At 46.7% G+C, this 19936-nt stretch overlaps 1 protein-coding gene across 3 annotated transcripts; it reads right to left on the bottom strand.

Annotated features, from left to right (window-relative positions):
- Positions 1-4354: 4354 nt before the first annotated feature.
- On the bottom strand, positions 4355-19936 carry LOC142918158 (heterogeneous nuclear ribonucleoprotein L-like). 3 transcript variants are annotated; one of them, XM_076062261.1, is made up of 12 exons: positions 19766-19936; positions 14722-14937; positions 14255-14340; positions 14027-14123; positions 12520-12589; positions 9251-9337; positions 8507-8763; positions 8030-8151; positions 7150-7351; positions 6485-6542; positions 5559-5654; positions 4355-5100 (listed from the first exon to the last, which is right to left on the bottom strand). In XM_076062261.1, exons 1-12 carry the CDS (start codon positions 19889-19891, stop codon positions 5045-5047), a joined length of 1473 nt encoding a protein of 490 aa, XP_075918376.1. In that variant the 5' UTR covers positions 19892-19936; the 3' UTR covers positions 4355-5044. The 3 variants fall into 3 exon arrangements, with proteins under 3 accessions (XP_075918376.1, XP_075918377.1, XP_075918378.1); XM_076062262.1 differs by having other exon boundaries at positions 19796-19935; XM_076062263.1 differs by lacking the exons at positions 4355-5100; positions 8030-8151 and having other exon boundaries at positions 5569-5654; positions 19766-19935.

Raw genomic sequence — 19936 nt, 5'->3', positions numbered from 1 at the left:
CACTCAGTGACTCACCTAGCCACCCACACAGTCACTCACCTAGCCACCCACACACTCACTCACCTAGCCACCCACACACTCACTCATTCACTCAGTCACTCACTTAGCCACCCACACAGACACTTAGTCACTCATTCAGTCACTCACCTAGCCACCCACAGTCACTCACCTAGCCACCCACACAGTCACTCATTCACTCAGTCACTCACCTAGCCACCCACACAGTCACTCATTCACTCACCTAGCCACCCACACACTCAGTCACCTAGCCACCCACACACTCAGTCACTCATTCACTCAGTCACTCACCTAGCTAACCATACAGACACTTAGTCATTCAGTCACTCATCTAGCCACCCAGACACTCACCTAGCCACCCACACAGTCACTCATTCACGCAGTCACTCACCTAGCCACCCACATAGACAGTCACTCATTCACTCACCTAGCCACACAGTCACTCACCTAGCCACCCACACACTCAGTCACTCACCTAGCCACACACACAGTCACTCACCTAGCCACCCACACACTCAGTCACTCACTCACCTAGCCACACACACAGTCACTCACTCACCTAGCCACCCACACACTCAGTCACTCACCTAGCCACCCACACAGACACAGTCACTCACCTAGCCACCCACACAGACACTCAAGTCACTCATTCACTCACTCACCTAGCCACCCACACATTCAGTCACTCACTCACCTAGCCACCCACACAGACACACACTCACCTACGCACCCACACAGACACTGTCACTCATTCACTCACCTAGCCACCCACACAGTCACTCACTCACCTAGCCACCCACAGTCACTCACCTAGCCACCCACACACTCAGTCACTCACCTAGCCACCCACACACTCAGTCACTCATTCATCTAGCCACCCACACACTCATTCACACACTCACCTACCCACCCACACACTCAGTCACTCATTCACTCAGTCACTCACTTAGCCACCCACAAAGACACTCATTCACTCAGTCACTCACCTAGCCACCTACAGACACAGTCACTTATTCACTCAGTGACTCACCTAGCCACCCACACAGTCACTCACCTAGCCACCCACACACTCACTCACCTAGCCACCCACACACTCACTCATTCACTCAGTCACTCACTTAGCCACCCACACAGACACTTAGTCGCTCATTCAGTTACTCACCTAGCCACCCACAGTCACTCACCTAGCCACCCACACAGTCACTCATTCACGCACTCACCTAGCCACCCACACAGTCACTCAGTCACTCACCTAGCCACCCACACACCCAGTCACTCATTCACTCAGTCACTCATCTAGACACTCACACAGTCACTCATTCACTCAGTCACTCACCTAGCCACCCACACACTCAGTCACTCATTCACTCAGTCACTCACCTAGCCACCCACACACTCAGTCACTCATTCACTCAGTCACTCACCTAGCCACCCACACACTCAGTCACTCATTCACTCAGTCACTCACCTAGCCACCCACACACTCAGTCACCTAGCCACCCACACAGTCACTCTTTCACTCAGTCACTCACCTAGCCAACCATACAGACACTTAGTCATTCAGTCACTCATCTAGCCACCCAGACACTCACCTAGCCACCCACACACTCATTCACGCAGTCACTCACCTAGCCACCCACATAGACAGTCACTCATTCACTCACCTAGCCACCTACAGACACAGTCACTTATTCACTCAGTGACTCACCTAGCCACCCACACAGTCACTCACCTAGCCACCCACACACTCACTCACCTAGCCACCCACACACTCACTCATTCACTCAGTCACTCACTTAGCCACCCACACAGACACTTAGTCACTCATTCAGTCACTCACCTAGCCACCCACAGTCACTCACCTAGCCACCCACACAGTCACTCATTCACTCAGTCACTCACCTAGCCACCCAAACAGTCACTCATTCACTCACTCACCTAGCCACCAACACACTCAGTCACTCAGTCACTCACCTAGCCACCCACACAGTCACTCATTCACTCACCTAGCCACCCACACACTCAGTCACCTAGCCACCCACACACTCAGTCACTCATTCACTCAGTCACTCACCTAGCTAACCATACAGACACTTAGTCATTCAGTCACTCATCTAGCCACCCAGACACTCACCTAGCCACCCACACAGTCACTCATTCACGCAGTCACTCACCTAGCCACCCACATAGACAGTCACTCATTCACTCACCTAGCCACACAGTCACTCACCTAGCCACCCACACACTCAGTCACTCACCTAGCCACACACACAGTCACTCACCTAGCCACCCACACACTCAGTCACTCACTCACCTAGCCACACACACAGTCACTCACTCACCTAGCCACCCACAGTCACTCACTCACCTAGCCACCCACACACTCAGTCACTCATTCACTCACTCACCTAGCCACCCACACACTCAGTCACTCACTCACCTAGCCACCCACACACACAGTCACTCACCTAGCCACACACTCACTCACCTAGCCACCCACACACTCACTCATTCACTCACTCACCTAGCTACCCACACAGTCACTCACTCACCTAGCCACCCACACAGTCACCTAGCCACGCACACAGTCACTCACTCACCTAGCCACCCACACACTCACTCACTCACCTAGCCACCCACACAGTCACTCACCTAGCCACCCACACAGTCACCCACTCACCTAGCCACCCACACACTCAGTCACTCACTCACCTAGCCACCCACACAGACACAGTCACTCACCTAGCCACCCACACACTCAGTCACTCACTCACCTAGCCACCCACACACTCAGTCACTCACTCACCTAGCCACCCACACAGACACAGTCACTCACCTAGCCACCCACACAGACACTCAAGTCACTCATTCACTCACTCACCTAGCCACCCACACATTCAGTCACTCACTCACCTAGCCACCCACACAGACACACACTCACCTACGCACCCACACAGACACTGTCACTCATTCACTCACCTAGCCACCCACACAGTCACTCACTCACCTAGCCACCCACAGTCACTCATTCACTCACCTAGCCACCCACACACTCAGTCACTCACCTAGCCACCCACACACTCAGTCACTCATTCATCTAGCCACCCACACACTCATTCACACACTCACCTACCCACCCACACACTCAGTCACTCATTCACTCAGTCACTCACTTAGCCACCCACAAAGACACTCATTCACTCAGTCACTCACCTAGCCACCTACAGACAGTCACTTATTCACTCAGTGACTCACCTAGCCACCCACACAGTCACTCACCTAGCCACCCACACACTCACTCACCTAGCCACCCACACACTCACTCATTCACTCAGTCACTCACTTAGCCACCCACACAGACACTTAGTCACTCATTCAGTCACTCACCTAGCCACCCACAGTCACTCACCTAGCCACCCACACAGTCACTCATTCACTCACCTAGCCACCCACACAGTCACTCATTCACTCACTCACCTAGCCACCCACACACTCGTCACTCAGTCACTCACCTAGCCACCCACACAGTCACTCATTCACTCACCTAGCCACCCACACACTCAGTCACCTAGCCACCCACACACTCAGTCACTCATTCACTCAGTCACTCACCTAGCCAACCATACAGACACTTAGTCATTCAGTCACTCATCTAGCCACCCAGACACTCACCTAGCCACCCACACAGTCACTCATTCACGCAGTCACTCACCTAGCCACCCACATAGACAGTCACTCATTCACTCACCTAGCCACACAGTCACTCACCTAGCCACCCACACACTCAGTCACTCACCTAGCCACACACACAGTCACTCACCTAGCCACCCACACACTCAGTCACTCACTCACCTAGCCACACACACAGTCACTCATTCACTGTCACTCACTTAGCCACCCACACACTCAGTCACTCACCTAGCCACCCACACACTCAGTCACTCATTCACTCACCTAGCCATCCATACAGACACTTAGTCATTCAGTCACTCACCTAGCCACCCAGACAATCACCTAGCCACCCACACAGTCACTCATTCACGCAGTCACTCACCTAGCCACCCACATAGACAGTCACTCATTCACTCAGTCACTCACCTAGCCACACACAGTCACTCACCTAGCCACCCACACACTCAGTCACTCCCTAGCCACACACACAGTCACTCACCTAGCCACCCACACACTCAGTCACTCACCTAGCCACACACACAGTCACTCACCTAGCCACCCACACACTCAGTCACTCATTCACTCAGTCACTCACCTACCCTATGCCCAACTTCCTTCATGTCTCCACGCTCATGTTCAATCGATTCCAGTTCGATGTCAAACATGCATCTCTCCATGCTTTTATTTTCAAACACGGTTCTATTTTCTCTTGGGGTTTATATTTGCAAGCGTATTAACCTGCTAAATACACGCACTGTACAGAATGCCAACCCATGTTTTTCAATGGGATTTTCAATGAGTCGGGGTATATTTTTACCAGCCCCCCCCCAAAAGGGTCTCTTTGGCATTTATTTCAGAGCTCTCCGTTATGAAATTAAATGGGCAATATTAGTGCCATGGGCTACAGCAAGAAAGGAGCATCACTCGTGGTGGGAGCAAAAACTTTGGCTATGAGCAAGTTGAGAACCCCCCCAAATTGTAAATTAATTGGAGCCGCTAAAGTTACGGCACCCGAGGACTGCCAAGTGAAATCTGGTTTGGGGCTCATGGACAAAATAGCAATGCACACGGCAGACAAACTCGGCAGGTTAAGGAGACTAATCATAATTATTTTAATTTCAACATTCTTCATTTCCACTGCGACCTTTAAAATCTTTCGGTGCAGTCAATATAGAAATCTAAATTAATCCTCCAAAAAATGACAACTAAAATGTAAACGCGTCAAATTGCACTTTCGACCTATACCCACGGTTAACTTTCAACAAGAGTGATGGGACATTCACAAATAATACACAAAGTGACAATGATGTTGACACCGACGTTCAATACGGCATGAAACATGTTGAGTTGTCTTCTATGAAGACTGGGCAGTGGAGAAGCACAGTTTGAGGGTGTAGAGGTATGGAACATCTGAGAAAATAAAAACAGGGGAGCCACATGACGTCTTCACTGGAGCACACAAAAACTTAAAACAATGAAGCGATTCTTAGGAGGGTCTTTGTTGATGTTAACAAACTCGTTCAGGGAGCTAAGATAACGTTGAGTTGTGATAAGTGAAAGTGCTTGGCTATGTCAACTTTCAATTCCATTCTGTATATGCAAACAATAACAACGAAATCCAAATCGCCCATAAATAACAACCTGTTAATATATAATACAACAATCTACAACTGCTTTCGCTTCCTGCAATTTCACCCAAGGCTGCTAAGCAGCCAGTGTACACAGATGGTGCTATGGTAATAACAAGCGCCCCCCCCAAATCTGAACATTAGGTGCTCAACAGAGCGTACGACCAAAGATTTGCCGATAATGCAGCACCGCTTCAATGTCATCGCACCAACACAAATGGCCAACACCCCACAACTTACTTGCGTTCTTCAGGGGGTGATGGTTAATGCACGCCAGAGCCTCCATGGCATCGTTCTTGGTCTCCCACTCCATCAGGCCGGACACGCTCCTATCGGCTGGACACGTGGACGGACCGTCGCTCATAGAGTAATTTGGGTCGTGTAAAACGCAACACCCTTCGCCATTTTGATTTAAAGCTTTCGTGACTGCAGGGATTCATATTCTTGGTTCTTTCGGTAAAGTCACCACCACGTAGAAGGGAAACAATAAAATAATAAAAATATAAAACAATAAAATTCTCACGACGTTTCGACTGCAACACAAGCAATCATCATCAGGTGTGAAAACCACAGCAAGAACATTTTAAAAAAGTGGCGGTTATTTTTAACGTTAGCACCACGGAGAGCGATTTGGCAGTTGTTCAGATGGACGAGTCCATCTATGTTCTGAAAAGAGGAGGGGGGAGACGAAAATAATGGATGCGGTCTGAAAGCCACCGTAAGCGTGAACAATCAATTAAGACCCGAAATGGTTTATCAAATCCTTCCAATGGTTGCTAAGCCAGAATCCATCTTCTCGGTTGAAATTGTCTGTGTTTGTATATATTTATTATTTTGTTGTTTCCCTTCTACGTGACTTTACCTAAAGAAGCCGTGTTTAAAGGGTGGTGTCAGTCGTCGGTGAATTTCTGCAGCAGGAAGGCTTCAGTCCGATGCCTTGGCTACGCTAACACGCTTCAGTCAGCTTGGGCGCGAGTGAATAGCAAGGACTGCTCTCGGGAGAGAATTTCTCACAGGGTTTCTTGAGCATGGCCTCATAGCACACGTTGCAGATCATCTGGTGTCGTGCTGTAAATCAAGCGACGATTGCATGGAGAATACAGTACACGATTTATTCTGTGCCATGACACGTAAGATAAATAATAAACATACTTTGCGGGACTTACTTTTTCCAGAAAACACTTTGAAAGAGCGGGGCCTCGCAATCGACATTTCGTCGCACAGCTGCGGGGACAGAACGGGCGGCGTTCACGTTATAGTTGGTAACAGTTAACGTGCACCGGTAAAGCATTCGGGAGATGTCATTTTAATTGCAGGCACAAATCCCGTTGTCCATTTTTTAATTTACATTCGCCAGCTTTGGAGCAGTCTTTCAAAGTGCTCAGATTATTGTGAACACCAAGCATAGACTCAGGGGGAATGCAACCATTTGCAGAAACAATGTCCAAAGACTGAAATGTAAACCTTTCGAATACGAATATGAATCGTAATGTATTAAACAGGACAAATTAACGCGAGGTGTTGTCTAGTCTGTAACAAAAAAGTCCCTTTGGAACATCGACTGCATTATTTATACATCTTATGTTTTAACCGCTGAAAGGAAACTACATTACACCATTTTACATTTGTCCCGTCACAGGAAACGTGTCATTGGCCACCACAAACTCCACAACATCAATAGGCTCATCTTAAAACCCCACGATTGTTTCATGTGCAAAATTTGGACTTGAATATTTATAAAAGCTTCACCTGGGAAAACTTTTAAAGAAACCGAACGCGCTCCCCTTCTGCGCTGCTGGCAGCAGGCTGAAGGGGCGGCGGGGGCACGAACCTGCGCGAACATCTCGGCCGTGATGTCCGTGGGCGCGTTGAAGAAGTGCAGCACCGCGGTGGGACGCTGGTTGCGGTTCTTCGCCGCCTTCTCGCTGTCGGCGTAGCGGTGGTTGTGAGAACCTGCGTAGTCCCTGTAGCTGTCGGTGCCGTCCGGCAGCTCGAACGCCTGGCCCGGCACAATCGACCGCTGCCTCGACACGCTGCCGAGACGAGGGCGGAAGGGAGGGAATAGCGCGAAGAAACTGTTTTTAGTTTTTATTTTATCACGTTCCAAATTTCACGTGCTCTTTGGTTCGATTCGGTAAAGTCACGTGGGTAAAAAATAAAATAACAAAAAATCACGACGTTTCGGCCACAACACAAGTGGCCTTCATCAGGTGAAGGGACCGGACTGTCCAGAGGACAGCGTTGGAGTGAAGACAGCAAGCCCAGGTCGCGTCCTTTAAGCTTGTGATCGCGGCATCTTTTGAGGAAGGTCAGCGTCTCGATGAGCTTTGACTTCTTGTCCCGTTGTCTGTTGAAAGCTCTAACAGATAGGTGAAAGCCCTCCCCATAGAGCTTCAAATCTAGAATCCAAATTTCACGTTCGCTATTTCAATAAAGGCCCTCCCCGTAAAGCTTCAAATCTAGAATCTAAATTTCATGTTCGCCACTTCAATAAAGGCTCTGGACAGCAAGTCACCGGGGTCCTCGTGAGCTGTGACGAGTGTTTCGTTCACGGTATTCATCAGCTCTCTTTTTCACCGTCCTAAAATTTAGTCACTTGCACTAAATATTTACTAAAGTTGTCTTCTCTAAATGGAAAGCAGTATCCAATTACATTAACAGGATATGACGAGTTACATTTACCAATTTAACACGGGAACAAAAAGGCTCACCAGAGGTTGATTTTATTTCCAAAGATCTGAGACATATTGAGGTGAAAAACCGCCCTGTGCACGGCGTACTGATCTCCCATCTCGACCATGGCGGCTCCCGGCTTGCTCTTCAGGAACTTAACCTACAAAAATAACAACCCGTAAGACGGTTCAGCATCGCGCAATCTTGCACGAAAATATCTACAAGTTTCGTTGTAACGCATTGTTGAAATGTGAAGTGTTGGCCGAGGGGCCATTAGAAAACATGCACAAAGAACACTTCGCATTGGGTACATTTTTGTAAAGAAAATGACCAAATGTGTATGTTGTCAATCGGTGAACAAATTTGGTCGTGTGAATCTCCCACTTTATATAACACGATCAGCGCATGACGTGCACCACACGCGTGCGTACGCATTGCACCGCGGTTGAACCTTTGGAAGAAAAAAAACAGGGACTCATTTCAAAGCAGGTGCGCGCAACACCCAGCGAAGGCACCTTCTCCACGTCGCCGAAGAGGCAGAGGATGTTAAACACGCGGTCGCAGTTGAAGCGTTCGGCGTCCAAGTCGTACACAATGAGGACCTTGTTGTCGGCCTGCTGGTTCATCATGGCTTGCACGTGCTGGCCCTGGGTACCACCCTGGGGCCCAACCTGGTTGCCCATGCCTACTCCCATGCCCATTCCTCCCCCACCGCCCATGCCGTCGCGGCCAGATCCGTAGTCGACGCCCGGTGGTGGTGGCTGCTGGTGGCCTGTGACGCAAACACACAAGAGGGGGAAACGCATAGTGAACTAGCTGAAACTCTCTAAACTTCTCTGAAAAACAGATTTATGACAACCATCATCTTACACACGTGTGCCCTTTCCTATAAGGTCAGGTAACCCAGGAATCACCACTCTACTCCTTGGAGACACTGGAAAACATTGGTCCAGAAGACTCAGTTGCCTAGGGAATAGACTAAACTAGTTTTTATTTTAGGTTGAGGGCCACCAAGCTAGAGCTATTATTCAGCATAGCTTGTTTTAAATACCCAATACATCTGATAGCTATTGGAAATATCGTCTCTTAAAACACAAAGCAACTCATACGTTGCAATTGTTAATCGCAAAAAAAGGTTTTTAGGATGCACCTTAACACTAATTCCAAATAAGAAATGTTCTCAACAGGCAGCAGGTTCTTTCAATCTGACAGCAAGCTGAAGGAAACCGAAATTATAGCATTCGCAACAAGGGGATTACCTCCACAGTCGCCACCACCGCAAGCGTGTGCTTTGGGATGGTCGCCAAGGAGAGACGTTTGCTTCGCTGGCATCATTGCATTGTCCTCTGAAAACAACAAAAAAACGATCACCAAATTCACCCACGGGAAACATAAGCGCTCATTGCTGCACAAAATAAGGACAATCCAAAAAATGCATTCTGCACCCAGAACATTCACATGACCAACACATTAAGAAATTCCGGGCACACTCCACACGGGGGTGCGCTGCGTCTGTCGATAAAAACAATTGGCGGTATTTTTAAAATGCAGATTTCACATGGCGCAACATAAATAACGAGCACCATACAAAATACAGCGCGTAAAGAAACGCTCATCGCAAGAAGAAGAAAAAACAAAATTTATTGGAGGTGTACAGATGCACGCGACAAATTGTTCCGAGGTGCGGCGTCAGCGAGTGTCCGTGGTTGCCGCCTGCGATGCCCGCTCGTTTCTTACCCAGTCTACGCTTCGACGGGAACACAAAGTTGCCCAGAGTCGGGCGGCGGCTGACGACCCATCGCGAGGAGGATGCAACAGAAAGGCCGGCGCCTTCTTTCCTGCGCCAACAGCAGTCACGCTCGGCACAAATGGACCCCCCCGCGTTGTCCGTGCCACCGCACCTCTCGCTCTCCGGCGACCCTTTTTGGTTTGGGGCTTAAAATTGGGACGCTTGAAGTGGGCGACGGGGCCTTACGAACCTTTAAAATGAAAAAGATCGCCGCTTATAAACCGATGCGAAATGCGTTGTGTCTGGCATCAGCAATGTCAAAAGCCTCGTTTGCAAACAAAACTTTAGCAAGGCAGTCTAAACGTACGAGCGTGGAGGTAAATTCTCACCAACGGAGCGATTTTAAGCCCCAAACGCATCGGCACGCGTTCCGTTTGGCTTATTTCCAAGTCCCGTTCGCGGTGAATGCGGGCTTTCGTCGCTCCCGGCTTCTTCGCGGCGGTTCTGGTGCTTTGCCGGTCTGTCAGCGCCGTGTCCCCCGGTGCCTGCGGCTGGACGTGGGTTATCCGATGGCCTCTGCCAAGCGGCACGTGGCGGTTGCGGTGCAGCGGACGCGGCGTGCTGCGCTGCAGGCGTGGGGGGCGCGGGTCGGCCGTGCGTGTCACAGCGGCGGCGGCGTGTTGGTTGCTTGGTCCCCGGTGCCTCCCAAGTGCCGACGAGGATGTCGCCAATGTCGCCGTTCGTGTCGTCGCCGTTCACGTCGGTGGCTGTTGGCTGCCGGGCGCTTTATTGCTCGTGTGTTGCTTGAAAATTGCCTCCGTGTGCTTCTGTGTGCGGCAATGCTCGCAGATGCTCCTTGTAGCGTTGATGTTGGGAGTGAGGAAAATACTCTTCGAAGCGTTTACGGAAATTTGGCGATTAAATCAAACCGCACCGTGTCCCTGAAGCTCCCTTGATAAAGTGGCGAGACTTACCTCTTCGGAAACTAATATCTGTGCGTACACACAATGTACTCGGGACAAAGATACCATTTTCCTGTTCAGGCTCAATCGTACCAAATTAAAAGGGTTACTTTATAATAAGTGATATTTTCAATCGTAAATATCGGCTTTTCTGACATCCTCTAAGCTTCTCCGCTTAGTATCCAGACACCACATAATGCAGTCAAGGTTTCTCAACCCTACAAAATATAAAAACGCAACGTGCAATGTCCACCTCAAATATGCCAGTGAAAGTTGGCACCTACTTCTGATCCAACAGACACACACCCTGGTAAATCTAAATATAAAAGTAAAACCTTGGATTGCGAGTAACTTGGTCTGCAAGTGTTTTGCAAGATGAGCTAAAATTGTAAATAAATATTAACTTGATAAACGAGCGAGGTCTTGCAATACGAGCAGTGTACGTGTAGACACACTTTGTACTGCCGTGAGTCACGTGATCACACAACTGATAGACGAGTGCTTTGATGTACGAGCGCTTTGGATTACAAACACGTTCCCGGAACGAATTATGCTCGCAATGCAAGGTTTTACACTGTAGTGTAAAAATGCCCAGCCTTGATACACCCCGAACAACCGAGTACCCGCCCATGGGCCACATGCACTTGACGTTGGGAAAATCTTCAAAGCTGATCAAAATCTAAAACGCCACCAACTTAATGGCAATGTCTATCGCATGTCCAGTACCAGGGCAACAGCTTTAATGGTAACAAAAAAATTAATCCAATGGATTATTGAACACTCCAGCAGCCACATGCCTCCTTGTGAATCCTGTTCTTCACAACATTCACTTAAACTGCCACATTGTTGTGAAGGGTTAACTAGAAAAACAAAGTACACGGGCAGGAGTTTAAAACCAATCTGCCCAGAGTAAACTACGCAAGCTTAGCATGGGCTAAAAAAACACAAAGATTATTTAGTTATATGTTGCGCTAGCTGTTACTACCCGGCCGCCTTTGTCTCCCCACTGGAGATGTTCACACACCACAGCAGTTACTCGTTTGAGGCTGAGTCGACCTAGGGGAGGCCCAGGACCGGTTAAAATAATCGTCACCGGTGGTGGCGGTGAGCGGGAATCGAACTTGGGTCGCCGGGTTCGTAGCGCAGCGTAGCGCTAACCGCTACACTACGGGTCACGTGACAGATTTGACGTCACAGCTCACTTGCCGTGCAAAAAATAAATGCATTATCGAGCCCCCCCCCCCCCAAAAAACAAAAGTGTATTTGTGTAATGTTTGCACGGTGTACAGTCTGGAAAGTACCCACATGGCAAATTTCCAGTTTGTTGCATGTCGGGAAGTACGCTAAACATTTTGAACAGACACACATATTCACAACTTTGCCTTTTATATATGAAGATAGGTATAAACGAAAATAACCTTGACCAGCTCTACACAATTGCAGTGATTGCATGATTGATACAAAAGAGGGGAATGGCGTTTCAAATAACTTCCTGTGACAACGACCAAGTTCTGTAGATTGTAAACAGTACACCAATGTGCTTCAAGACAACCAAGTGTCTGCAGGTGTGACATTTTTCTGCAACCAAAATCTCAAGTGCAGAAGCTGCATTATCCTCTTGAGAACACTCCAAACTTCCCCCTCTACTTGGCCACTGATCTTCAAGTATAACACGGCAAAGCCGGCCGCGTACAGAAATAGTCAATGCCTGTTTCATCACGCCGTGCACACCCCCTACCCCTTGCGTTAAAAACGTCACCCCCCCCCACACACCGAGGGCTCACCACCACCAGCTGTCGAGAGAGCGCGGCTCTGATATGCTCGATATTGGTCTTACCTTGCTTGAGGCCAGGGTTGGTGAAGTCCCAGGTCTCAGAGTCATTTTTAAACACATTCAGACGCATCGCCTGTAAAGAGGACACAGCAGGGGGAAAAGATAAACATTATTCGTGGCCAGCATGTAGGGCATAGATGCTGGGAAAAAAAATTATATAACTTTAGAACCTTCTTTGGTTCTTTCGGTAAAGTCTCCACGTAGAATGAGGATAAAAAAATAAAATAAAACAATGAAATTCTCACGACGTTTCGGCCACAACACAAGTGGCCTTCTTCAGGTGAAAGGAACAAACCTGTCGTCCCGACCTTGTGTTGTGGCCGAAACGTCGTGATAATTTTATTGTTTTATTTTATTATTTTATTCTCATTCTACGTGGTGACTTTACCGAAAGAACCAAAGAAGATTAATCCTTGCAGTCACGAAAGCTTTAAATCGAAACTTTAGAACCATTTAAAATTTACAAGCATAATTATTAAGCGGTCATTACCCCCGAGACAATTACGGCATGCAACTTGCGGTGAAGCCGAGGTACTTAACGCAACCCTTAACCTCCTGGGAGATGAATGAATAAGAGCTGCCACACGTAGGAAGTCAACGGGAAGCTAAACTTTCGCGCCGTACGTAGCAAAAGCGTGCTTATCGGAGTTGTGGGAAAACAGTGGCCTTCTGCCACCGGTTTTTTGTTTAAGATCAAGTGTTGATTATCCCTCTTCGTTAGAACAAGCTCCCTTCGTGTTTGCAGATAAAATCGCTATCCCTCGGTGACCTATTTAAATTCCAAACTTGTTTAATCGCACATAAGTTTGGCATGCTCTGCCTAACTCGGTATTATTTATTCGCGGTGTTCCTCGTGTACTGTAAAGCGTTAGCCTTGATCGTATACCTCAAAAATGTTGAAGTGCCATAACCCCGTTATGAAAATGATGCATTCGTTATTACTGTTCAGTAATTTTATTTCCTGCTAACAATGTAACATCTCCCCTCAGGTACTCTGCAGGTCTCGCAAAGCAGCCTATGGCTGAATGCTAATCACCCGTCACCAAATAAAATTGAATTAAAAACCAACTCTACCCTTCCCACTGGATGCGAATTTTCCACTAACTGGCTCAGGGCACTGGCTCAGATGAGAACCACGCTCACACGGTAATATCAATTGGGAAAAGTTTGACTTTAGACAACGGCAAGGATGCCCGTCATGCACAATGGGTTGTTGTAGGTTGTGGGGCTGTGTGGTGGGCAGCTGTAAAATCCATTGGGTGCATTGTATTTCTATGCTGCCACAATATATGCTACACTCCTTTACCCCGCACACAAGTCAAATAACCCCCACAACAGGCATCGAGTGCGGAAGCCCTCATCTAGCAATGAATTGCCGTGTGTATTCAGCATTATTTGCTCACCAAAGTGGTCAATTCAGAATATTAAATGAAATCTTTGGTCTGCGGGTGAAAAAACCCAGGTTGTGGTGCACACACTTGTGAATGTACAAAGTATCGGTTGTACTTGCCCTCGCATACTCCACTATAAGAGTACAGCATCCCGAATAGATGTCCGCTCCATTCAGAGATGAGTTCGCTCTCTCGGCGCTCTCAACCGAAACAAACGTGGCCAAAAATTAAGGAAAACACGACCATTTCATTTTAAAAACAATACATTTAGCATCTCCAAAATAACACGTAAAATTACGTGAATGGCGGACATATCGTTACGGTTATGCATCTCGTTGAAAGGATATTCCACAAAGGCCTGCAGGCCATTCTTCCTGAAGATCACAATGCGTTGCAGAGGCCCAAATGGTTTGCAAATGTTGTAAAGCACATCCTGCAGGACCACATGGAGCACACAAACGCAGCGAGGTGATTTTGCACGCATTACCAAGTAAATTTGAAAAGCTTTTTTTCCAGTGAATTTTTAAGATCGAGCCATACAGGACATCAACGCTTTCCAAAATCAACATTAGATCTATATATTGTTTTTTATTCAATGCCATTGGTAGACTTCAAAGCACAAACAAAAAACACGACTTCAATTGCCTCAAATGAACCAAAGGATCAATGTAATTTCCTTAGCAAAGCCATTCACTGTAATCCAAAACGGACATAATTTCACTCGTATAAATGAAACACGCGCGTGTGTGCATGGCACACCCGACAAACTATTCACACATTAATGTCCAGCTGCTGTAAGTGTAACAATGCCCACCGTGGTGATGGGGTAGATGGGGTTGAGAATGGTGAAGAGCAGGATGTGGTTGCTGTTGCCGTTGTCCCCCGGGACGCCAGGGCGCCAAAGCTTCTGGCTGGTAGAGAAGTTAAAGTAGGCCGGCTGCCCGCACACGTAGACGGAGCCCTTGGACGAGTAGTCGACGCAGCTGCGGGAGCTCTCCGGGTCTTCAAACTCCACCAGCGCCTGCCGCGTCTTGGGTATCATCACCACGTACAAACGAGTGCCGTTATTCAAAGATGTGGCCGACTTTAAAACGCGTGCCTGTTGTTGTTAATTTTAACCACGAGGTTGGTCTGCTCCAAGTCACCTCATTTGATCTCAAGAAATGTTTCAATGCATGCAACGGAGTGGAGACTGGTTGGATGCAGGTTAGATGCCACGTCCCATTTCAGTTTGGCAGTGTAGTACGTTGGAATTGAATGTACTGTAAGAATATAATTATATTTTGATTTAAAGCTTTCGTGACTGCAGTAATTCATATTCTTAGTTTTTTCGGTAAAGTCACGTTGAAGAGAAACAACAAAATAACAAAACATATAAAACAATAAAAAATTCTCACGACGTTTCGACCATAACTCAAACGGTCATCATCAGGTGTGTCGGTTTGCATAAATTTATTTTTAAAACGGCACATTTATTTATTTATATATATATATATAAAAAGTTGGCGTCACGCGCAGCGATTGGCAGTTTGCCCAGGACTAGTCCATCTATTTTTTTTTTTAAAAGAGGAGGGGGGAGACGAAATTTTTTATAATGTATGCTGTCTGAAAGCCACTGTAAGCGTGAACAATCAATCAAGAACTGAAATGATTTATCAAATCTTTCCAATGATTGCTAAGATAGAATCCATCTTCTCGGTTGAAATTGTCTCTGTGCTTGTATATGTGGATAGCCTCATGAATAAATAAATGTACCGTTTTAAAAATAAATTTATGCAAACCGACACACCTGATGATGACCGTTTGAGTTATGGTCGAAACGTCGTGAGAATTTTTTATTGTTTTATATATTTTGTTATTTTGTTGTTTCTCTTCAACGTGACTTTACCGAAAAAACTAAGAATATGAATATAATTATATTTAAAATACATCTTGAGGGTAATGTAGTCTTCTGTTGTCGATGTATCACCTGACAAACGAAGCCTCTTCAAACGTACATAAACAAGGTACGTGTGTGCACCATTTCAATACGAGATATTAATTTTTAACACGGTTACTAATCACAGTTGAACGTGTGCTGCTTTTGTCAGACGGCACAACAAAAGCAGCAGCGGCACTTTAATTCGGAGGGAATTCGTGACTTGGGGAAATTGAAGAACAAACGGTTTTTGTTTCCATTTAAAGCTTTCGTGACTGCAAGGATTCATCTTCTTTGGTTCTTTCGGTATAGTCGCGTAGAATGAGAATAAAATAATAAATAAATTTAAAAACACAATTAAATTCTCACGACGTTTCGGCCACAACACAAGTCGCCTTCATCAGGTGAAGGGACGAGACTGTCCCATTTCAGTTTGGCAGTCTCGTCCCTTCACCTGATGAAGGCCACTTGTGTTGTGGCCCGAAACGTCGTGAGAATTTTATCGTGTTATTTTAATTTGTATTAATTTATTATTTTATTCTCATTCTACGCAGTGGTGACTTTACCGAAAGAACCCCAAAGAAGATGAAGTGGTTTTTGGTTGGTCACTTCAGGCTGGCAAGGCCCCGAGTAAGCCACGCACGGCGTCGCCGATCACGCCGTGACGTGGGCAACGCCGCGCCCTCTCGTCCGCCGCATAACGCGGCCACGACTTTTTATTTACGGAAGTGGTTCTTGAGCTTTAACCTGCAGCCTTGCCACCCCCCCTTTGGTTCTCAATATATATATTTTTTTAAACGTACAATATTTATTAATTTAGAGGTTTGATGGAACAAAGTAGCGGTGCGTACGTGCCCGTGCTCAATGTGTTTCGATGGATTTACCTTGTTAAAAAATAATCTGGCACGTCTTGCACCCGCAGAAAGGGCATCTCCCACCCCGTGCTTAAGAACCATCGAGTATTTTCGTGTTATGCAATTTCTTGAGTTATTGAACCGAAAACCGGTAATACTCGAATTTCCAAGGTCTACGTTCACTCCACGTCCGCAAACACCACCACCACAACAATAATAACAATAATAATAACACCAATAACAATAATAATAACTATAATAACAACAATAATCTTTGTTTTTTTTCGGTAAAGTCACGTATAGATAAGAAATAATAAAATTACATAATAGCGCACGACGTTTCGGTTGCAACACAAGCAGCCATCATCAGGTACAGAAGAGCTAAATTTAAGAGAGAGGGGAAACACATAACCCCAGATGTATATACAGACACCCAAGTAGGGGGGAACTAACACCGACACAATAGGGGACACAGAGAGAGAAGCATACCAAACAGACAAGAGTTTAGCAGAATTTGGAAACCAAATAAAGCAACACAGACGGTCGGTCAAAACACAATTAACGCAAAGCCTGGTTGATTACGTTACTTCAAAGATTGCTAAATTGCAAGTTAAGTATGAAATTTAAGATACAGACGGCACACACACATAGACATTCAAGTAGAGCGGACCAGCACAGGTACAAGCACACAGTGAAGTCGCCTTAAATAGGCAGAGAAGGCAAGGCTGAGAGGCAATGGGACATATTAGCATGAGAAGGCAAGGCTGAGAGACAATGGGACATTTTAGCATGAGGTATGCATAGAGCAAAGTGGAGCACGGCAGCAAACATTCGGAAGCACCAAGACCGACACACAGGCAGAGACAGCACAGAGAAACAAATCCAAGCACAGACACAAAGGCAGATACACAAGCAGAGACAACACACAGACAACACAAGACAACACAAAGACAGACACAAAGATACAGACCTTATACCTCCCCGTAGAGGCGGTTTAAACTTGGTTCAAAGCTTTCGTGACTGCAGGAATTAATCTTTGGTGTTTTCGGTAAACAACAATAATAATAATACAGCTTCCTTCCCCATGCGGGCAACGGTCACCACCGACTGGTCACCTGACTAGGCCAAAGTACCGCACGGCCTCCACGAGGTCCGACTCGAGGGCTGTGTCTGAGAGTCCCCGCACGTGAACCACAGCCGACGGTGGGGGCTTGTGTGGGTCCTCAAACGTGTCCTGTGCACGTCGGCAAGGAAGCAAACTCAACACGACTATTGTGCAAAGCTGTTGTTTCCTCCTATACCGAGAAGACAGTTTTCAGTTTCATTTATTTGGTATAGCCCTGTGAGCCATTTGGCTCTTGAATCGGGTGCAACCGCAACAAACAAAAACATGAACAGGAAAAACATCTTAAAGTGACTTTGTGTGACTGTGCAAACAAAAAATCCAGGAAAAAACAGCAAAATAATCCTTGAAATAGCACCGTACACCAACGCTGTGTGCAAAAATCCCAGTGGGATGCAAGTCAAACAACAACAACAACCACAAGACAACTAAGATTAAAGCCATCAGTCTAACTCCGTACTACAACAAAACAATCATGGCCAAACCATAAAACTTTTTCAAAATCACCAAAATAAAGCCACGGCTAACATCGCCGGCAAGTGATATCGGAGCAGATGCAGACACTTGCATTAAAGGGCTTTTTAAATCTGCATCCGTTTGGCAAAAAATGGCCATAGCTCAGTGCCATCATTTCAGTAATCGCTAAGAACGTTCGCGAGTTTAACTTTCAATCTAAACGGCCCTCGAGTTACAAACTCTGGAACTCGCATCCCCCACCGCCAGGTGCGCTTTTGTAGACGCTGTAAAGTTTTATTCCGCAAAGTTTTTAATCACATTGGGGAGGGTCGAAGAGCTTCCCCACGACGCTATCGCGTGGGACATTTAACATATCGGTATTTTAACTTAATTAGTATTTTAACTTTTGATTTAAAGCTTTCGTGACTGCAGGGATTAATATTCTTGGTTCTTCCAGAAAAGTCACCACGTAGAAGGGAAACAATAAAATAATAAAAATATAAAACAATACAATTCTCACGACGTTTTGACTGCAACACAAGAAGCAATCATCATCAGGTGTGAAAACCACAGCAAGAAAATTTGAACAAAAGTGGCATTTTTTTTAACGTCAGCAGCACGGAGAGCGATTTGAGAGTTTGTTCAGATGGACCAGTCCATCTATGTTCTGAAAAGAGGAGGGGGGAGACGAAAATAATGGATGCGGTCTGAAAGCCACCGTAAGCGTGAACAATTAAGACCCGAAATGGTTTATCAAATCCTTCCAATGATTGTTAAGCCAGAATCTATCTTCTCGGTTGAAATTGTCTCTGTGCTTGTATATGTGGATAGCCTCATGAACGAATTTCTCCTGGTAGGCAATGTTTTTATTCGTGGTCCGCCAGGAAGTGTCTGTGTTGTTGGCCTGACTGGATGTGCTTCACATAATGTTGTTTCAGGTTTGTTGAATTCTCGTCTCTCATCTTTTGCTGTATTTACCTCCGTGATTTGTTCTTGACACCTGATGAAGATCGCTTGCGTTGTGATCGAAACGTCGTGATTGTTTTTTGTTTTAATATAATTTTATTGTATTTCTACATACGTGACTTTACCGAAAAAAACAATGAGTAATGCTTTTATTGTTTCATATTTTTTTATTATTTTAGTTCAGTGCAAAGAGAATACCCACCCTTAGAAGAGAAAACGCCGTATAAAAAAATTACACTGGAAATAGCCCAAAGTGTTAACGAACACGAAATCCACGTTTACCAAAACGCGTTTTACTGAACGTAAGCAGAGCCTAGCGATGCTGTGGTCCGCGTGGTCCATCCCCAACACCAACAACGAGAAGCTCTTCGCAACGGCACTGGAATCTGCGAGTTACAAAGCTAAACAATCACGTTAAATAATATAAACACGGCTGGTGGTGGTGGTGGCACGTCGCCTGAGTGAAGCCTCTGGCCCAGGCCTCACAACGAGGCTCTGGGCGAGGAGGAGTAAAATAAACATCTTCTCGTTATAAAAACACCTCGTCAAGTCGCTCGTCACTGACGCTCACCATCGCGCCCGCCTGGACGCGGTCGTTGCCTTCGCCATTGACTCCCAGGCGCTTGGCCGCGTGCCGGGCGGCGGAGGCGGCGGCGGTGGTCAACATCGTGATGGCGTGGAGCGCCGGAGGGAATCGATTCGCGATCCTGTC

The sequence above is a fragment of the Petromyzon marinus genome, unplaced genomic scaffold (genome assembly GCF_048934315.1).
Source record: "Petromyzon marinus isolate PM22_M1 ecotype Great Lakes invasive population unplaced genomic scaffold, UKy_Petmar_22M1.pri1.0 PM_G_Scaffold_56, whole genome shotgun sequence".
Lineage (NCBI taxonomy): Eukaryota > Metazoa > Chordata > Hyperoartia > Petromyzontiformes > Petromyzontidae > Petromyzon > Petromyzon marinus.
This window is presented reverse-complemented; position numbering and strand designations above follow the sequence as displayed.

Bases quoted from the DNA above. Each gene is read 5' to 3' on its own strand.
- LOC142918158 (XM_076062261.1), bottom strand. From the start codon at position 19,891: ATGTTGACCACCGCCGCCGCCTCCGCCGCCCGGCACGCGGCCAAGCGC. The intron at 12,590-14,026 runs GCAAGTACAACC...TCCTCTTTACAG, and splicing joins TTATAGTGGAGTATGCGAGG to GCGATGCGTCTGAATGTGTT. The intron at 8,764-9,250 runs GTAATCCCCTTG...TTTGCGTCACAG, and splicing joins CGGTGGTGGCGACTGTGGAG to GCCACCAGCAGCCACCACCA.